This window comes from Diabrotica undecimpunctata, chromosome 3 (genome assembly GCF_040954645.1).
Source record: "Diabrotica undecimpunctata isolate CICGRU chromosome 3, icDiaUnde3, whole genome shotgun sequence".
In the NCBI taxonomy this organism is placed as follows: domain Eukaryota; kingdom Metazoa; phylum Arthropoda; class Insecta; order Coleoptera; family Chrysomelidae; genus Diabrotica; species Diabrotica undecimpunctata.
In genome coordinates, this window is record NC_092805.1 from 170,710,967 (window position 1) to 170,729,626 (window position 18,660).

At 34.7% G+C, this 18,660-nt stretch overlaps 2 protein-coding genes across 4 annotated transcripts in view; both read left to right on the top strand.

Moving 5' to 3' along the window:
* Positions 1–5,767, top strand: part of LOC140437809 (alpha-tocopherol transfer protein-like) — a 54,232-nt gene extending 48,465 nt beyond the window's left edge. For all 3 annotated transcript variants that reach the window (XM_072527558.1, XM_072527557.1, XM_072527559.1), the window contains exons 5-7: positions 3,275–3,468; positions 3,846–4,026; positions 5,587–5,767. In XM_072527558.1, the coding sequence (XP_072383659.1) occupies positions 3,275–3,468; positions 3,846–4,026; positions 5,587–5,723 (512 nt within the window). In that variant the 3' untranslated portion in view covers positions 5,724–5,767. The remainder of the gene's footprint in view (positions 1–3,274; positions 3,469–3,845; positions 4,027–5,586) is intronic.
* A 3,348-nt stretch (positions 5,768–9,115) lies between these two features.
* Positions 9,116–16,456, top strand: LOC140436298 (alpha-tocopherol transfer protein-like). The gene is made up of 6 exons (XM_072525007.1): positions 9,116–9,274; positions 9,350–9,435; positions 12,629–12,823; positions 12,974–13,120; positions 14,970–15,222; positions 16,357–16,456. Exons 1-6 carry the CDS (start codon positions 9,178–9,180, stop codon positions 16,386–16,388), a joined length of 810 nt encoding a protein of 269 aa, XP_072381108.1. The 5' UTR covers positions 9,116–9,177; the 3' UTR covers positions 16,389–16,456.
* The last annotated feature ends 2,204 nt before the right edge of the window (positions 16,457–18,660 follow it).

Here is an 18,660-nt window from a genome sequence, read left to right on the forward strand (position 1 = left end):
CTGAGTTTATGGTGATTTTCCATTGTATACTCAATTCTTCGATGTATTCTAATGCTGTTTGCAGGTTATTTACTGCTATATCTACATTTCTGTGTTTGGCTGCTATCGCTGTGTCATCGGTATAAAAGCTGAGTAAAGTTCCTGGTGTTCCTGGAATATCTGCAGTGTATATTGTATAAACGATTAATAAACGATAAAGTTATAGAAAAAGTTGAAGAATACATATACTTAGGACAAAAAATAATACTAAATAGGGAAATTCAAACTGAAGAAATAAAAAGAAGAAGAAAGTTAGTTTGGGCAGCATTCGGTAAACTGAACTATATACTCAGAAATCAACAAATTCAATTACATCTTAGATCTAAAGTTTTTGATGCATGCATTATTCCGATATTAACTTATGCGGCACAAACATGGACAATCACAAAAAAGAATATGAATATACTTAGAGTCACTCAACACGCGATGGAAACAGCAATGCTAGGTATATCACTTAAGGACAAGAAAACAAACACATGGATAAGACAGAAAACCAAAGTCACCGATGTGGTGCAAAAATCATTAAAGTTGAAATGGGAATACGCTGGACATGTAGCTAGGAGCGATCTAAACAAATGGCACAGATCAATTTTAACCTGGAGACCATACCAACACAAAAGACCCAGAGGCAGACCTCCTATGAGATGGACAGATGATCTGAAAAGGACTGCCGGGAAAAATTGGCTACAAGTAGCGTACAATAAAAAACAATGGAAAGGAAGACTTGAAGAGGCTTATGTTCAGATGTGGACGTGAATGGCTAGACGAAGAAGAAGAAGAAGAATATTGTATACAGTAGTGGTGACAGGACCGCTCCCTGTGGCACTCAAGACTTCGGGGTTCCGAGGTCGGACAAGACTTGTCCTATTCGAACTCTAAAGCTCCGGTTGCTCAAGTACGAAGAGATTAGTTTCATCATTGCCCCACTATATCCATAGCCTCTCATTTTGTAAATAAGCCCTTTACGCCAGACTCTATCGAAAGCTTTGCTTACATCCAGGAAGGCTGCTCCTGTGTATTGTTTGTCATTAAATCCAGCTGCTGTGTACTCTGTTAATCTGAGTACTTGTAGCTCGCTGGAGTGTTCTGACCGAAATCCAAACTGCGCTTCTGGTATTATTCCTAGTCTATCGGTTTCTGCTTGGGGTCTGCTGGGGATGACTCTATGTCTACGATCAATGGGGATGTCTACGATCTTGCTGATTGCTGGTAGTAAGCATATCGGTCAGTAGTTTTGCTAACGTGCTGTTCTTTTCTTGCTACGACATCCATTTAATAAGTATTAACCAGCTCGTCCAAAATATTTGGATTGGTTCTTATGCCACCTGGATTCTAGGAGCCTATATTCAAGTATCCCCTGTTAGCGTTCTTTAGTTCGGCGCTAACTTTACATCATTAATCGCCTCGTTGACTTTTCTAGTGACCAGTTCTTTAACTGTGTTCACTATCCCATCTTGCAGATTTTTGGAGATCAATATTGTATTGCTCTCCGTCTGTTGGTCGGTCCTCGCAGCCTGTGCATTTGTAGGCCCGGTTGCTTGTATTGTTTGTTGTTGTGGCCTCCTTGGTGGGGCTTGTTGCCCTTAGGGTCTTTCCCAAGTATTGCATTTTGGGCATCCTCTGAAGTTTGCGGAAAGTTAGCCCTGACAATTCGCGGATTTTGCCTTTTGTTCGGGTGCACTCTTTGCATGGGTGGATTTTCTCCGCATTTGACACACCTTGCTACCTTGTAGCATGCATTTTGTGCATGATTATTGTAACCGTTTCAAAAGATTTAAAAGAAAATCATTATAAACTTCGATTATTTTTTTTTAAATAAAACTACTAACCCCATCTATCTGTCAAGTACCTACCTGTAGCCGACTCAAGGATTCTTCTGTAATTCCCAAATATATCCGGTAGATGAGCACATTCATCGCCTTGTCACTCACGCCCAGAATCAGGCGCCATGATAGCGTCTCGCTCTTTTCTCTTAAGAACGTCCAACCGTTAAGACGTGTTTCCAAAGTGGGTCTCATTTAGAGGTGAGCTAAGAAATCCTTTTCTTGTCAATATTTCAGATAGATATTTATTTTTTAGACCCTTATTGGAGAGGCTATAATGCTGATATATTTCTAATACATGTCGCAAGATAGTATTGGTATGGAGTTATTCCAGATCATGGCCCAGTAGCGGTATCTTTTTATGGAATACCTAACCCCTCTTATCTAGGATGGTGGTGGATTGATATAGGACGTAGCCGAATCAATGGTTTATTTGGTTGACTGATTAAATAAGAAAGAAACAGAGCAGATTAAGGTTGTACCAATTTTTATTATACCTACTTTCAAGACAACGGAAATGATTATGAACTCAAAAAAATGAAAATATAGTGAAGTATTCTAATTTTATTTAAAGGTTTATTTTCTTCATTATTCCTAGTTGATAAATAACTATATTATTTTCAATGTAAACAAATTTGGAAATTTGGGGTTAATATACATATATATTCATTTACTTTATAACTAATTCTTAATTTAATACGATACAAAGTTTTTTTGTTCATTACTAAGAAATAATAAAGTATAGTATTTTTGTAAACCTTCGATAAATCTTAATTTTTTTGCTCGTCCCCTTCGAGGATAAACCAGGGGTGGCGTCCAATAATAAATTATAATTTCATATTATCTAATTGTGCTTGGATTTAAGATACGATATAATTTCTATATGTTTAAAAAAACCCCGCCCAATTCTCTTCGACAGTGAGCGATTCTGGCCTTGCATATATCATTGTAGCACGGCAGTGTTACAATATAACCTTGGTGGTTAAAACACTGTGTAGTTCCGGTTGCCTTTCGTATCGTAATTCTTCAACTACGATCCTCATGTGCATCTAGTTGGTGATTTGCTTTGCCTTAGCCACGTCCTCCTTCTCCAGGGTTAACACGAACAGAGGGGAAAGACGATACGAATTTATATAAGAATATATATTATATTTATATGAGATTAACCCACAATCTATTGTAATAAAAATTATAGTTCACATTTGACAAATGTCTTTACTTGGCTTCGATCTTGTGGCAAAAACGACATGTTTTTAAGTTGAAAATTCTGAGGGTGGTAATTTCACCCTCTAGTTGATATCAAAGTCTGTCTTTAACGATATGACATATTAGTTTGACACGATTTTGGTTCACAAAGCTATTGAATTTGTTTATAATATATAGATATAATTAATAACTCTATTTTCTTTTAGGTGAATGGGTTCCCTCTGATTTTTCTCCCACAGAGCTTATTCAATTTGTGATATTTTTGGTTCAGTTAAGTATGTTAGAGCAGAAAACACAGATAAAGGGAGTCGTAGCTTTGTTTGATCTTAGTGGATTGTCGCTGGAAATGGTGTGGTACATGAGTCCCACCTTAGCCAAGCATTTGGTCAATCTTGCTATGGTAAGCCATTTTTATTATTAGATTTGCACAAATACGAAAATAAAATGGGAAAAATAAGTACTTACTTGCTGTGAAATACCTAAAAAATAGGTTATAACATATACAGACTGTTGTTCCCAGTAGAAACTAATTATTTAATTATTTTTTATAACTTAGAACTTTTTCTTTTAAAGACTCTAATCGATTTATGGCCTTAAGAGGAATTCGTCCATCAACTAGTAAAAACCACATATAATAGTTAAAAATTAGTGAAACAGTATATTAAGCAATAGAATATTTTGTTCATTCTCTGGTTTTGATAGTTATTACCTTAGTTATTAGATTAAGTTATGAGCTTAGTCAAGATCTTATGTGTATATTTCTTATTTTTGTTTCAGACTTCAATGCCCTGTCGTTTAGAAGCCGTGCATTTTCTCTATAGCTCATGGATGTTTGATACTGCTTTCAACATGGTAAAGGTTCTAGTATCCCCGACAGTAACAGACAGAATTCACTTCCACAACGACCTGGAAACTCTGTATTCCCATATAGATCCCAAATACCTTCCGAACTCTTTAGGTTAGTGCCCAATACAATCGAATTCATATTTATAAATAGTTTGTACTAAATCACAAAGTATAATACAGGATAATACTGTAGGAGTTTGTAGTTAAATATGATTTGAATTTCAAGTTGTGTAATAATACAAACAAAATCACTTAAACTAAAAGTGCTCGAAAGTTTTTACAGACACTTTGAAAGACTAACTCACCGTTAAGATCTTCATTCCCGTGAATAATATGAAAACTAGTTCATGCGATATTTTGAAAATGGTACAAGTAGTGTCAGTAAAACCACTGTTACAAGTTATAATTGCTGATACAAATGACATTCGAACGTTTTTGTGCAGCGATTGGAATTATCGGTGGTTATGGTGAAATCATGGAATTATCGGTGGAATATATCGGTAGTTAATTCAAAAACGAGTCAGTCATCGACTAGTGCACTTGGTGGAGGCTTTTCTTATCGTCGTCTCAATTCAGCTCAATCTGTTAAAGAAAGGACGGAGAATCTAGGTAAAGACTACTGTGTCAGGTTCAGAATCCCAAGACGGTCAACCTCCGTTTAACTTGCTAAACAGCTTCGTTTCTGGAGTCTGCCAGCGGCCTCGGTATCTGATTGTTACCGGCAGATACTTAGCTCAATACGCTATAATCTTCTGTCGCTGTTACTGTCGATAGAGAGTCCTTACTTTCGTTGTTTAATGTTTAATAATAATTTATGTATTTGATTTATGTACAGTAAGGTTAGAAGATGACCAGGAAGACCCTGTTTAGGATTTTTAGTGATCCTCTTCAGGATTTTTGATTATTGATTTTTTGTTACGTAAAAAGCTCATCCTAGGCTCTAGGGGTTTTGGGTTAGCTGGAGTGCAGGATAGCTTCCTCTTATCGTGTCTTCACGCTCATTTATGTACTTATGTAGCAAATCTTTGTTAAAGTTATGTACGTAGTGAAAGGGAAAAACCTAGTTAAAGGCAGCTCAACAAAAAAATAAATCGAAGATGCAAGGCGACAATATATGCAAATAAATTGAAAGTCACGATCAAAACAATCTGCCAAGAAATGTATTTAGAAAAATAGGCTACATAACAAGAGACTTTAAAGACAGAACTTGGGCCATTGTAGACCACACAGAAACCTTAAGAACCAACAGAGAAGATATAGCAGAGACATGGAAAGTATATTGCCGGGATCTATATAAAGATGGTCAACACCAGGAACTTGTTCACCAAATGCCTGAAGAAATCGAAGAAGAATCTAATACACTCGAGAATAAAATAAGACTGGCAATGAGTAAGCTCAAGTATAACAAAGCATCATTTCAGATATGATAAAATAAAAAAAATTGTCTATAAGTTGGTTCTTCAAAGTCTTCGAATCCATCATTATACCTAACTTTGTTTTTTTTTCTGTATTACATAGGTTTCTTGGTTCATTTCTTTAAAATATTTCTTCTGTCTTATTATTAATTAATAATTGTTGATAAATTGATCATTTCATCCACAAGTATTATATACGAACTAAACAAAACAACAAATGTGCTTTATTTTATTAAATAGTATGTTTTATTTTGTAGGTGGAGATCAAGAAGACTATTCCTTAGAATCCTGGTATAATGATATATTTGAGGCCCATAGTGAAACGGTGAAGACTGAATTAGAAAGTTTAGGATATCCTGTTAAAGAATTTATCGATTCTATTGACAAAAAATAAAAAATAATTTAAAAAATAGGTGTAAATAAATTTCTTTTTCAAAATGTGGTTTTATTTAAGAGCGAATAAAATAATTTTTAGCTGAAGATAAATGGTGATCTCTTAAGTCAATCTTTGCAGACTCCGTTCTTTTAATTCAGCGTTCCTTTATTCTCTTTTCCTTACATCCCTTACCCTAATATATACATTTTGCCTTCTTTCTGGTCTTGATCTTCTAGCGCATCTTCTCCAAAAATGTATTACTATAGCTTTATGACTTTTTATGGATGAAAAAGTTCTGAAAATCTCATGAATGAATCAGGTTATGAACGTGGGATTGTAAACAAGGAAACAGCAAGAAAAAGAAGTTAAAAGTACAATAATAGAAATAAAACAAAAATAATTCGGACATAAAATCAGTCAAAAAAAAAATACGTCATCTTGCGGCAATATTCGAAGGCAAAACAGAGAGTAACAAAAGCATGGAACGTAGACGAATATTCTGAAACTGTTTTTTGTGACATATTGAGCAAGACATTGGATGTGTTTTTTACATCGTTTTTTATATTATTTGTTTGTGTAATGTGTGTTTATTTAGTTATATGTTTGGGTATTGCGTATATGTATGTGTATTGTATGTTGCATATGTATTGTGCATAATAATTGTAGGTAAATGATATGTCTACGACTTTCTCTTCATCCAGTATCGTTGGTATATCTTTGTTATTGATTTCTTTTTACTACTGGTCTCCAAAGCCTGCTACATTCTACAGATGGCTTTGCTAAACATTTTTCCTCGTTAAGTAGGATGAGATATGCTTCCTTGACTTTTCTCTTTGTTATGTCTGACCGTCAGTATCTCGGACCTTCCTGTCGCCGACGACTGAATGCGTATGCCAAATACAGAAGAAACATTACGTTAAATGAACGCTTTCAGACACGAATACTTTTGCACCACATTCCATAGACGCGCGATTTTCTGTCGAATAATTGTGAATGAGCAACGAAAGAAAGAAGGTGTTTTCTGAATATAGTTAAATATTGGAGCGTGCTGTATTTGATAATGACAAATTTATTTGTTTGGTACAATCAAATCCCTGTCTATGGGATACAGCATCGCCAGATTACTGCAATAGAAATAAAAAGCAGCAGTGCTGGGTCGAAATTTCTAAGCAAATGTGCGACAAATTTGAGGCCATGACTGCAGTACAGCAAAATGAATATGGTAAGAAATAAACATGTTTTTATTATAAATACATAGGTATTTTGTTTCATACGTATACAGTTTAGTTTTAAAAGTTTGCTAATTGGAATATTGATTATTTAACGAATATAAAACTACATTATTGTGAAACGAATACGGTCATTTTTTATTTAGGGCGAGGTAAACAATTTACGAATTGGAGATAAGTACACAGATTTATTTTAAATTTAAGTCATAGACTTTAACTTTAACTTAAAGTCATAGAAAGCCGTTCTTTTGATGAAATACTTTTACGCATAGTTGTGTCTTTTTTACTCAATTGAATTTCCAAAATTTTATGAAGTTCTTCAAACGACTTCACAGCCATTCGAAAATAATTAAAAAACTTCGATGGATATTGCAATAAATCTTGATACAGCAAATTATACGTTCCCCTGGTTTCTCTTAATTCTACAATAGGATGAACCCACAAATTACGTCGTCTTTTCAGTTTCTTTTTCTTTTTATTTAATATGTACCACAGCATAACACACTCTTCTACATCCATAATCCAAAAATATAACCGCACTGCACTGCTACTATTTTCATACTGACGAGCATGCCCGTGAATCCGATACAGCAGCCATCACAAATTCTGTATCTCGCATACAGTATCCTCGTCTGCGAGATCCTTTATGATTACTGATGCATCTTTCCATTGTACTCTGTGCTCGATGCCCAGGCACGTTTGCATATCTGAGAATTGTCGACGTCTCTGTTCTTGATGTATGTTTCATGCTCATTTATCCTGACACGTAGTGGTCTTGCGGTTTCTCCCACATAGAAATGGTAGGGTATTTTATAGACGCAGTTCTTTGATCTTTCTTGCGTGTTGTTGAGTTTGGTTTTGCACAAGCTAGATCTTAATGTATTGGTTATTTTGAATGTTGTTGTGATGTTGTACTTATCTCCTATCCGATAATACGTGGACTGTGATTCAACGCAAAAAAATACATAAAACTAGGTACGGAACAAACGATGAATACAGAGCGTTATCGAAAGAAATCAAAAAACAGTACCGCAAAGACAAAGCTGATTACATGTCTCAAATATACCGAGAGATAGATGAACATGGCTGTCGAAATGAACCGAGGGATTTATTTCAGAAAATTAAACTCCTTACCAGAGAATTTAAATCTCAAAGGTCTGTAATAGATAAGGAAGGTAATCTAAAGACCGATACTGACAAAATATTGGAAACATGGCGAAACTACTGTGGCGAGCTATATAAAAATAACGAGGTACCAGCAGAAAATCAGTGGCCCTCTGACTATCCTCAGTAATAGGGAAACGAGAAAAGAGAGAGATGTTTCGGGCTCTGTCGTATAATGATCTAATAATTCTTGTTAATGTTTATGTTGTGGTTTGAGTGATCCTGTTTCATGATTAACACATCCAGAAAAAGAAGTGAATTGTTGTTTTCTTTTTCGATAGTAATTTTAATTGATTCTTTTTTATTGTTGATGTCCGTGAGAAATTGATTCAATACTTTTGGTCCAACAGGCCAAATGGAGAACATATCATCTACATATCTCCACCATACTGTGGGTTTTCTGTCTTGTTTGTGTACAATGTTTTGTTCGAAATCCTCCAGGGATACATTTGCTTATAATGAAGATAAGGATGAGCCCTTGGAAATTTTGCTTGTAGAAATCATACGAATATCTTTGCGAAATTGACAATCTCCTTGATATTTTGATATTCAATTAAAATGTCACATTTGATCCGTATCTCTAGATTTATATCAAAAATGCGAAATATTGCTGAAGGAACAGACTTGGTCTGTTATGTACCCAAGCAAACTTTTATCTGGAATTTTTTCGCTCATGAAACAAAAAGTCTGATAAGTTTTGTATACACTTATGACAAATGAATGAATGAAAAGGAAAAGCAATTGAATAATTTCTTTCTTGTAAAAATAATTTATTAAAACCTGTTGGCAAAAAATGGCAGTAGTATTTGATATAGTGATGTCTATATATCTAAAATTCATACAGGACAATTTTGTGTTGATACTTTCTCGAAAAAGTCCATTTGGGTCAAAATCATCCCGGCCAACTTTACGATACGGTATAAATACTTATTTATTTTCACCTACATATTTCCGATTCTGTCCTACGGTTTGTTGACAATTACTTTCAAGTTCATTCTCAAATGACATGTCCCAAAACGTAAACAAACATTTGTCAAAACAAACAATCCGCTGAACGCCACAATCTTTAGGACTAGGACATGTCGCGATCAGTTAACCTCACGTCTTCAACTATGACATCAATTATTGAAGAAAAAAAAGTTAAAAAACTAAAGGAGTTTGGAAAGATTGCCACAGGTTGGTACATTGGTTAATATCTACTTGTTTTAGTGTAGTGTGATAGAGATTAAAACATCGATTTATGTTTTTTAGAAAATAAAGTGAACAGATTAGACGAGAGATTTCTAAAACGGTTTTTGGTTGGAAGACAGTATGATACTATCGCAGCTTTAAGAGCAGTAAGTAAGTTATTAGACTATTGATCATGCTTTTAGGTATCTTTTGTGGATGCTTTAAAAAAAATATTGCAGATCTTCTACAGAGCTCTATATCGTAGGCATAACGAAGTATATTAACAACTTTATCGTTGACTTTAATATTATTAGTTCTAAAATTTCTTGAAACGTAGGTATTGGGTAGTATTCTTCTTCCTTATATACACCTTCATGTACTATCTTCTCTTAGAAGGCTCAAAATATGCATGATAATTCACACTTTTAAATTCACCAGACTGAAAAGTCAAATAAATTACATCTAAACCGGTCCCTGAAGTAGTTCAACCAGGAAATAAGTCTCCTTCTTGTTCCTTGTATTTTTGTTTGCAGTATTACTTGCAGCCGAATGTTTACGTATCATTATAAATATGCCCTATATCTTAATGGTGTTCAAAATTCCTTTGCCTTTTCTCTTCTTTTTTTAACACCTTAACATTCGTCACTCTATCTACCCAGGTTATTTCAGTATGTTTGTTTTAGTCTATAGCTCAAAGGCCTCCAATTAATTTGTAATGTCTTTCTTGAATCTCCAGGCTTCAATTTCGTGGAGTGATACGGAGAACAAATAGCATGTAAGAAGTATTAGTGGTATAGCCATTGTGCTATCTCTGATACTTGTTCATTTCGTTGAATGCATTTCTTGCTTGTCTTATTCTTGTCTTAAATGTACCAATTATTTTCGTTTTTATTAATAGTTGTTCGCAGATAACTATATATTTTTTATCTTTCTTTTTTTGTTCTGCATATGTAAGGTTTCTCTACATTGCTGAGTTTTTGTGATTAGAGCAAACTTTTTTATGTCAAGAAATAAACTATTTACCTATGGTTTGGGTATAATTGTTGATATTTAGGGAAAATCTGTTTTGCTGACACCAATGCAAAAATCTATGTAAATCCTGTTAAAGCATACAATAAAAAATTTGTTTAAGACAAAGCTGCCAATATCATTAATAAAGCAGTTAAAAAAATTGTTGAAAGGTGATTCCCCTGAGGAACCTCTGAGGTGGCATCCAATGGTTACGAGAGAATACCATTTATGTTATTACTTTAATGACGATTTGATAAAAGATCTAACTTAACGCTGACCCAAATAATCCCAGAGACGATAGCTTACTCATCAACATAGAATGATTTACTGTGTCAAACGCCTTAGAAAAGTCGGGTGTAAATAGCATGTACTTCACTTCTATTCTACAAGGCATCGGTCACGAATGTTTCATAAACCAGCAGAGATCGTCTTCCTATTGGGGAACCGTCTCTTGCCGTCTTTACTACTCTATTTATTGTCATTCGGCTTATATGATCGTTCCATTCTACTCTTCTATTTTTTACCCAGTTCTTGATGTTCTCCACCTTGTATCTATGTCATATATCTGTACTTCTAGCTCTGTCCCATAGTGTCTTGCCATCAATTTTTCTAACTGTTTTCATCTCTGCTGTTTCTAACATCCTTTTTGTCCTCTCTGTGTCATGTCGTGTTTCTGCCGCGTATGTCATTATTGGTCTGATGGCTGTTTTGTAAATTCTAAATTTCATTTCTTTCCCGATATTTTTATTTCTCCATATTGTTTCATTTAGGCAGCCTGCGGCTCTGTTTACTCTATTCACTTGATCTTCCACTTCAGTTTTCAGCTTTCCGTAGCTAGATAATGTGATGCCTATATATGTAAACTCCAACACTTGTTCATTATCTGACCTTCCACCTCCAATTTACATCTTAGTAAATTTGTTGTTGTAACCATGCATTTTGTCTTTTTTGGGTAAATTAACATGTTAAAATTTCTGGCGGTTATATTAAATTGGTGCAGCATACGTTGTAAATCGTCTTCACTTTGAGAGAGTAGTATTACGTCGTCTACATAGCAGATTATTTTAAGTAGTTTTTCTCCTATTTGGTATCCATTTTTAATTCTTATTATTTTCATTATTTTATCCTTAATCAGATTGAATAATAGAGCACTCAGGGAATCTCCCTGTCTTATCCCATTGCCAGCTTTAATAGGGTCGGTTAGTTCTTCTTCCACTTTTCTTCTGGGCCGTATACTCCAATGATGTTCAGGTCTTCCTTCTCCATTCTTATCTTTTCTGTTACTATTCTTTTTGATATATATATTGGCACTCTTTGATGTGATTTTGGTACCTTTGGTATATTAGTAAGGCTACACCTTCTTTGGCCCTGTTTTCTTTTTCTACTCCACTGTAGATTAGTATGTATTCACCTAATTTTGATTAGGGATTTTGGTTGTTTTTCGCTTGTCCTTATTTCTTGCTGTGGTCGTCTTCATAGTAGTAGTTCTGCGGTTACCACAACCGATCCCAAGCCCGAATAAAATGTAGACTTTTCTGGATAGCCGTTTGCTGACTTTTAGGTCTTTTAGAATTAAAATATATGTCCTGTGGTCGGTCCATGGAATTTGTCCTAACTTTCTTTTTTCTGCTTGTCGTTCCAAGATTTACATCCGTATCTCAGTATTGAGAATATTAAGCAGTTGATCAACCCCATTTTTAGGGTTCGTGAAATTTAAGAGTCCTTCCATATTTTGGCCATCTTTACATCTACGTTTTATTTCTTGTAGTGACCCTATGTTTGTGATTAATGATCCCATAATAGTGGTGTTAGAAAATAAGAGACAATTTCTTAATACTTTACAAATACTTTACTAAATAAAGAGCACTTTGGAATTCGTCTATAATTCCTAACATCTGTCTTGGTATCATTCTTATAGATATAAGTAATATAACTTGTCTTCCAACCTTCTGGGAAAATTCCTAAGTTAAGAGATAAATTAAAGATCTTTAGTAGAATTGGCGATATAACGAATATAGTGAATGACATCTAAGAAATCTCTTGGAATGCCATCTGGACCAGCTTTCAATTAACATTCATGAGTTTCAAACAGTTGTACACATCCATTAAATCAATACAAATATAGCCTGTTGACAGCAGGATTATAGTTAGACAGGTAAAGCTGTGTATTTTCATTAGGAGAATACACTGAACCAAGAAAGTCAGCAAACATTTAAACTATTTGAGATGAATTATTAAAAGTAACATTATTATATGACATAGTATATAAAATGTTGTCAGTGTTTTTTTATCAGATATGTTTTTTATTAGAGATTATTATTAGAGATGTAATACATCAAACTTCTTTAGATTAAAAATTTCGAAAGTTTCGTTGACCGACACCGCAACAAATGGCTCAAACTAAAAAAATCTCGAATCGAACTGATCCTAAATTGCCAAATTGTCGAAATATTAGAAAACACGGGTCTTCAAGGCCAACATATAGTGTGGATTCGATTGGAAAACTGGGATCCCCAACTAATTACAGCTGATGAAATTTTAGAAGTAAGTTTTATCCTCTCTTAAGTATCCCAGAAACAATTTCTGTAATTACAATATTGTTGAATGTGATTGGTTTAAATTTGTCTACAAAAATAAACGATTTTTTTGAGAATTTTAATATTACTGTATAATAATTATTTTCTTTATCAATAGATTTCAGGTATGTTATGCGAGTTGCTTTATTCCAAAACGGACGAAGTTAAATATATTGATATTATTATGGATTTACACAATTTTTCGTTGAAACATATGTACGGATTGTCCCCCAAACTTGCCAGGAGGATGGTGTTTTTTATATCAGTAAGTATTGTAATCTCAATAAATTAATTATAGTAGATTTATATAGGTGATAGATACATAGATACTTTCATACGATCCCGATATAAAATAGATCTACTTCAAAGAGGTGACCCTACGCAAGCTTTGACTATCTATCAACCCTTCGAGGAAAAAAAATCATGTCATTGTTAATACAAATTATCTGACTATAACTTGTGCAAAACGAGATATAAATAATAATGGAAATGTCTACAATGCTATAAAATAACCGTCAGTAATATCGTGTTCTATTCCGATAGTCAAACGGCTCTAAAGGCGGGTACACATTTGCGAGCAGAACTGTTCGCGAACCGTTTGTGAACGCTATATTCGTGAATGTGTACGGCAGAAAAAACCGCTTGCGTACTGTTTCATCGTGACTCGTCGCGAACCAAATTGTTGCGGTTTATTTCACGACTTCAAAGGAAGCTCGGCTTTCAGTTTGGACGGCGCTTACTAGACGCAGCGAACATTTTTATTGTGTCATCAAATCGACATTGTGTGAATGACGTGTTCCTTCCTAGAGAGACGTGAGAAAACAGTAAACTGATTATTGTCATGGACGTATAAATAAAGATAAAATCTTTATTTATACGTCGATGATTACTGTACATAATTTTATTTTTGTTAAACAAGCAAAAACAGGAACATAAATCAGTACCCAAATTATAAATAAAATGAATCATTTCGCACATGTGTGTTCGTTGTTGGTTTGTCGCTTTCCATGGATCGAGATAAGTATGCGATTAGTACGATGTAGAATATTTTTCAAGGATCTGTACGCGTACTGTACGTATACCGTTCGGCTCGCATATGTGTACCCACCTTAAAAGTCCTCAGTTGTATGCAGTTTGATTTAAATCTTATAAGGAACTATTTGGTTACCCCCTTTTAAGTTGGAAGTTGGAATGTATAGACACTAGCCTGGGTTTTAATGCACCAAGGTAACGTAAGCAATAATAATGCCTATAAACTGACCCACGAAGGCAAAAGTGCGCGATTCAAGATAATTCTTTGGAGTAGTGAGTGAGGAAATCTACCAGAACAAAGGCGCTAAAGAGTTTATTAAGCGACATTGCACATTCACAGCTAACTTCCTGACCCACAATCGAAAGGTTGTCAGGGTGAGAGTGGGGCTGTTGACTGGACACTATAGGCTCAATAAACATTTAAGTCGTATGGACCTAACGGAAGAGGATGCTCGGTTAGAAGAGAGGAAACAGCTCTGCACGTCTTATGTCAGTGAGAAGAACTCACAAGGTTGCGGTATCTTATATTTCTTACCCAGTTCTTGATATTCTCCACCTTGCATCTACGTCGAATATCATGTTCATCTCTGCTGTTTCTAACATCCTTTTTGTCGTCTCCGTCAGGTTGTGTTTCTGTCGCGTATGTTATTATTGGTCACCAGTCATGAGGTGATATCTTAGCGCCTTATTAGGTTGTATCTCATTCTTTATTATCTGTTCATTCGGTAACCATTCATTCACTTAAAATAGAGATATCCCCTATATAAAAATACAAGAACTTATAGAGACCAGCGAAGCTCGAAGCTAACACAGACAGAAAATGACCAGAAAATAAAGAAAAAGGAGAAAAGAGATAACCTCCTTAACATAGACAGAGATCAAACAGCTGTTTTGTACCCCAATTGATCAGAATGTCAGATAATAGACTAACAAAAAAAACTTGGAAATGGGTTCTCAAAATATGAAGAAAGGAGACCAAAGAAATCATGATATTAATGAAGTTATAAATAGAAAAGAATAGAAGACAACCAATATCCATTTTTTCTAATACACTATTTTATAAATTTTCTCTTAATTTTTAGGAATGTCTCCCGGTCAATCTGCTGCACGTGTATGTAATTCGCCAACCTAAACTTTTCTACGTAGTTTTCTCTTTGTTTAAACCATTTTTGGAGGAAAACATAAGGAACTCTATAAGAATATGTGGACATAATTACGAACTGTTAAAAGTCACCATTGGTAAAGATAATCTACCGCCACAACTGGAGGGTACTAGCGACAAATTGAATCCAAACAAATGGTTGAATCTCTTTTACGACAAAAATACTCAGAAAGGTAAGGTGTTGATGTTATAGTACGTTTTTATTGATAATTATCTGGTTAAATTATAAATTTATAATTTTCCTCCTCTTAAAATATTTAAATATTGTTTTGCATAAACCTTAAATGCAAAAAAGTTAATACCAGTACTGTGTTTGAGTTTACCAAGTTTTTTGTCTCTCCTGAAAAATTGGCAAAACTGGACTTTTTCCTTTCTGCAGTTAGCGATTCATATGTAGCCGTTTTGGGTTTTTTATCATCCTCTTCTACCTTTCTTGACCTGCGCGTTGGGCGCTGAATTTGAGCCACAGAAATGAGAAAAGTTAAACACGAATTTAGTTCATCATGGAAATTGAACTAATTTACCTTTTTAAGAATTAATCTTCCGTTTACGTCCTCCACTTTCTCCATGCAGTTTAACCTTTTGCATTGACAAAACTCGCCGAATTCGTATGACGTAACCAAATGTTCTTAAGCCATCTCTCATCCGGCACGTCTCAGCTTTTCTTTTTACAGGTTCCATTGCCAAAACTTAAAGAAAATTCACGAAAACACTACTTATATCTGTCATAGCATGAACTACATGCTCGGATGTAAACAAGAAACTGGTGGTGAGCAATGAAGTTTCTACGGCAGGTTAGCGTGTACTTGGACATTCCCCGTACTTACAGCACACAATCCGTGGCGCATCAGATATTCCTTCTCTTAGGCCAACAGGTGGGTATTTTCAAACCGCAAAATTCGTGACAATCATTTTTCTAGTCTCTATAAGACCACGTTTTGCTATACTACATGGGCAAAGCTAACAGGTGGCGTAGAAATCTCAATTTCATTTTTTTATATTCCCCCTTCTAGCCTAACACCCTTCAGTCATTGTTTTTAGGATTAATTTTTTTTTTGTATGCTTATTTCAAAGGTTCATAAGCTACATTTTTTGTTCCTGATGGCTACTGTCTGGCCACTTTGTTATGATTGTACATTGCTGTCATTGTGTTTGTCAGTTTTTGTGGACCTATCGTATATTGCTTACCATAGTTTAGTTCTAGATATTATCTAGTACATCTAGGTACGTCTTCATGATAGATTGGCCATTCTTTTTTCTATAAGGTGTATGAAGACAATAAACTGATTTTATATTGTTTGTTTCAGATCTAAAACTATCAGGATACGAATTTTACTGACACTATACAATCAATGTTTTTATATTTATTTGCACTTATTTTTTATAAATAAAACTTAATAATTTCTATATTGTGTTTAAATTAAATACTATTTCAGCTCTCCCTTTTACTTTAAAGATTTTAATTTAAGGTATCAAAAAAAATTATCTAAAAAATGATTTGAAATTCATCATCATCATTCAATCTTCGCTTATCCACTGCTGGACATAGATCTCCCTCATAATTTTCCATCTATTTCGATCTTGTGCCTCTTGCATCCAATTCCTATGACAACGTTTTATATCGTCAGTGACGACGAAAAATGACGACTGACGATTTGAAATTACTCATTGCTTAATATATGATTATGACTAAAAAGTAAAAAGGTACTGAAATGGAATGCAAAAGAAAATAAACCCAAAAAAATGGAAATTGCTCCAAAAAACTAGAAAAAGAAAAATGGATGGATGGAAAGGACACAGACAATGTAAAAGAAGAGGAAAATAAGTCAAGGTATATTCTGAATCATAAGAAAAATACAAAAAACAGCAAGAGACTTAAGAAAATGGCAAAAAACTTTCGAACGTGGCACGTGAGGACGCTGCTGGAAGTAGGAAAAATGGAAGAACTAATGACACGGTTAAAAAAGTACAAGACAGATATTGCAGGAATTCAGGAAACCAGATGGGGGCATGGAAAAATCAAAAAGGAAAATTATACAGTATGGTATGTAGGCAAAGACCAAATTCTAGCATATGCAGACGACGTGGACATTATAACAAGAACTAGGGCGAGAACTGCGGAAATCCTAACCGAGCTAGTAGCAGCAGCAGAACGAATGGGGTTACAGATAAATCAAAATAAAACCAAATTCATGGCGACTAACACAAACACAAGAGCTGGAAATGTTGACACAAATTTAAACATCAATGACCAAAACTTCGAAGCAGTCAAAGAGTTCATATATCTAGGGACATCGGTTAACCCCAATAATAACACATCTGAGGAAATAAAAAGGCGAATAATAATTGCAAACAGGTGTTATCATGGTCTATCAAAGTACTTAGCTAACAAACGTCTGTCTCAAAAAAATCGTATAAGGCTGTATAGAACACTGATAGTCCCCGTTCTCACATATGGATCAGAAACATGGACGCTAACGAAAACAGATGAATCCGCTCTATCCATTTTTGAAAGAAAGGTGCTACGCAAGATATTCGGAGCGGTCTGTGAGAACGAAATATGGAGGTGTAGATATAACTTTGAACTGTAGAATATCTACAAGTATACGTTTGGTGGTAAAGATATTACCACTATAATTAAGCGAAACCGCCTGCAGTGGGCAGGACATGTAGCCCGGGCCCCTGAGTCAAACATGATAAAAAATATTCTAACAGCGCAACCCGTGGGAATGAGAAGACGGGGTAGACCAAAGCTGAGGTGGATGGACGGGGTAACACAAGATGCCGAGAAGATCGGAGTCGGCAACTGGAAAATGCAAGCGAGGGGCAGAATAGAATGGCGTAGAAAGCTTGAGAAGGTCGAGGCCCTCTAAGGGCTGTAGCACCAAGATGATGATGATGATGAGAAAATCCCAGAAGAAGGTATATTAATCCTTATAGGAGATTTCAACGCCCAAATAGGCAAGGAAAATTGCTTCAGATGGGTTGCAAGTGCAAATTCAATCCATGATATAACAAACCATAATGGAGAAAAACTATGTAATTTAGCATCGGTATTAAACATGGACCTAAGTAGCACGAGATATAAACACAAAGACATACGCAAAATAACATGGATGAGACCAGGAAGTCTGGAGGAAAATTAAATAGACCATGTACTGTTTAAAAAGACACACAAACAATCGATAAATGACGTTAGATCTCACAGGAGCCAACATCTATTCGGACCGTTTATGTAAAATAAAAACAACGAAGAATGAAAGGCCAAAAACACAGAAAAAATGGGACGAAGATAAATTGAAAGAGAAAGAAGTAAAAAGATTTGTACAAGAAGTAACTACAGAGACGCAGTTCAAAGACAACAAATGGAGGAACAGTGGAAAAAATCAAACAAGGAATAAACAATGCAGCAGAGAAAGTGATTGACAAAATGCAAAATAGAAGAAGAAACAATTCATTTATTAAATTATAGTGCAAATTAGCACTAGAAGAAAAGCATAAATTAGCATAAATCTAAAAACACTTAATATTTCCAAAACAGTTAAAGATAGGTACAGGACATTGTAAATAAAATATTTCTAGAATATTTTGAGGAATCCAAAACTTGAATA

What these genes read in the sequence shown, in the direction of transcription:
- LOC140436298 (XM_072525007.1), top strand. Translation starts at nt 9,178, where the DNA reads ATGTCGCGATCAGTTAACCTCACGTCTTCAACTATGACATCAATTATT. An exon ending in GTTTGGAAAGATTGCCACAG is followed by an intron (nt 9,275 to 9,349) that starts GTTGGTACATTG and finishes TATGTTTTTTAG; the next exon opens with AAAATAAAGTGAACAGATTA. An exon ending in CGACAAAAATACTCAGAAAG is followed by an intron (nt 15,223 to 16,356) that starts GTAAGGTGTTGA and finishes TGTTTGTTTCAG; the next exon opens with ATCTAAAACTATCAGGATAC.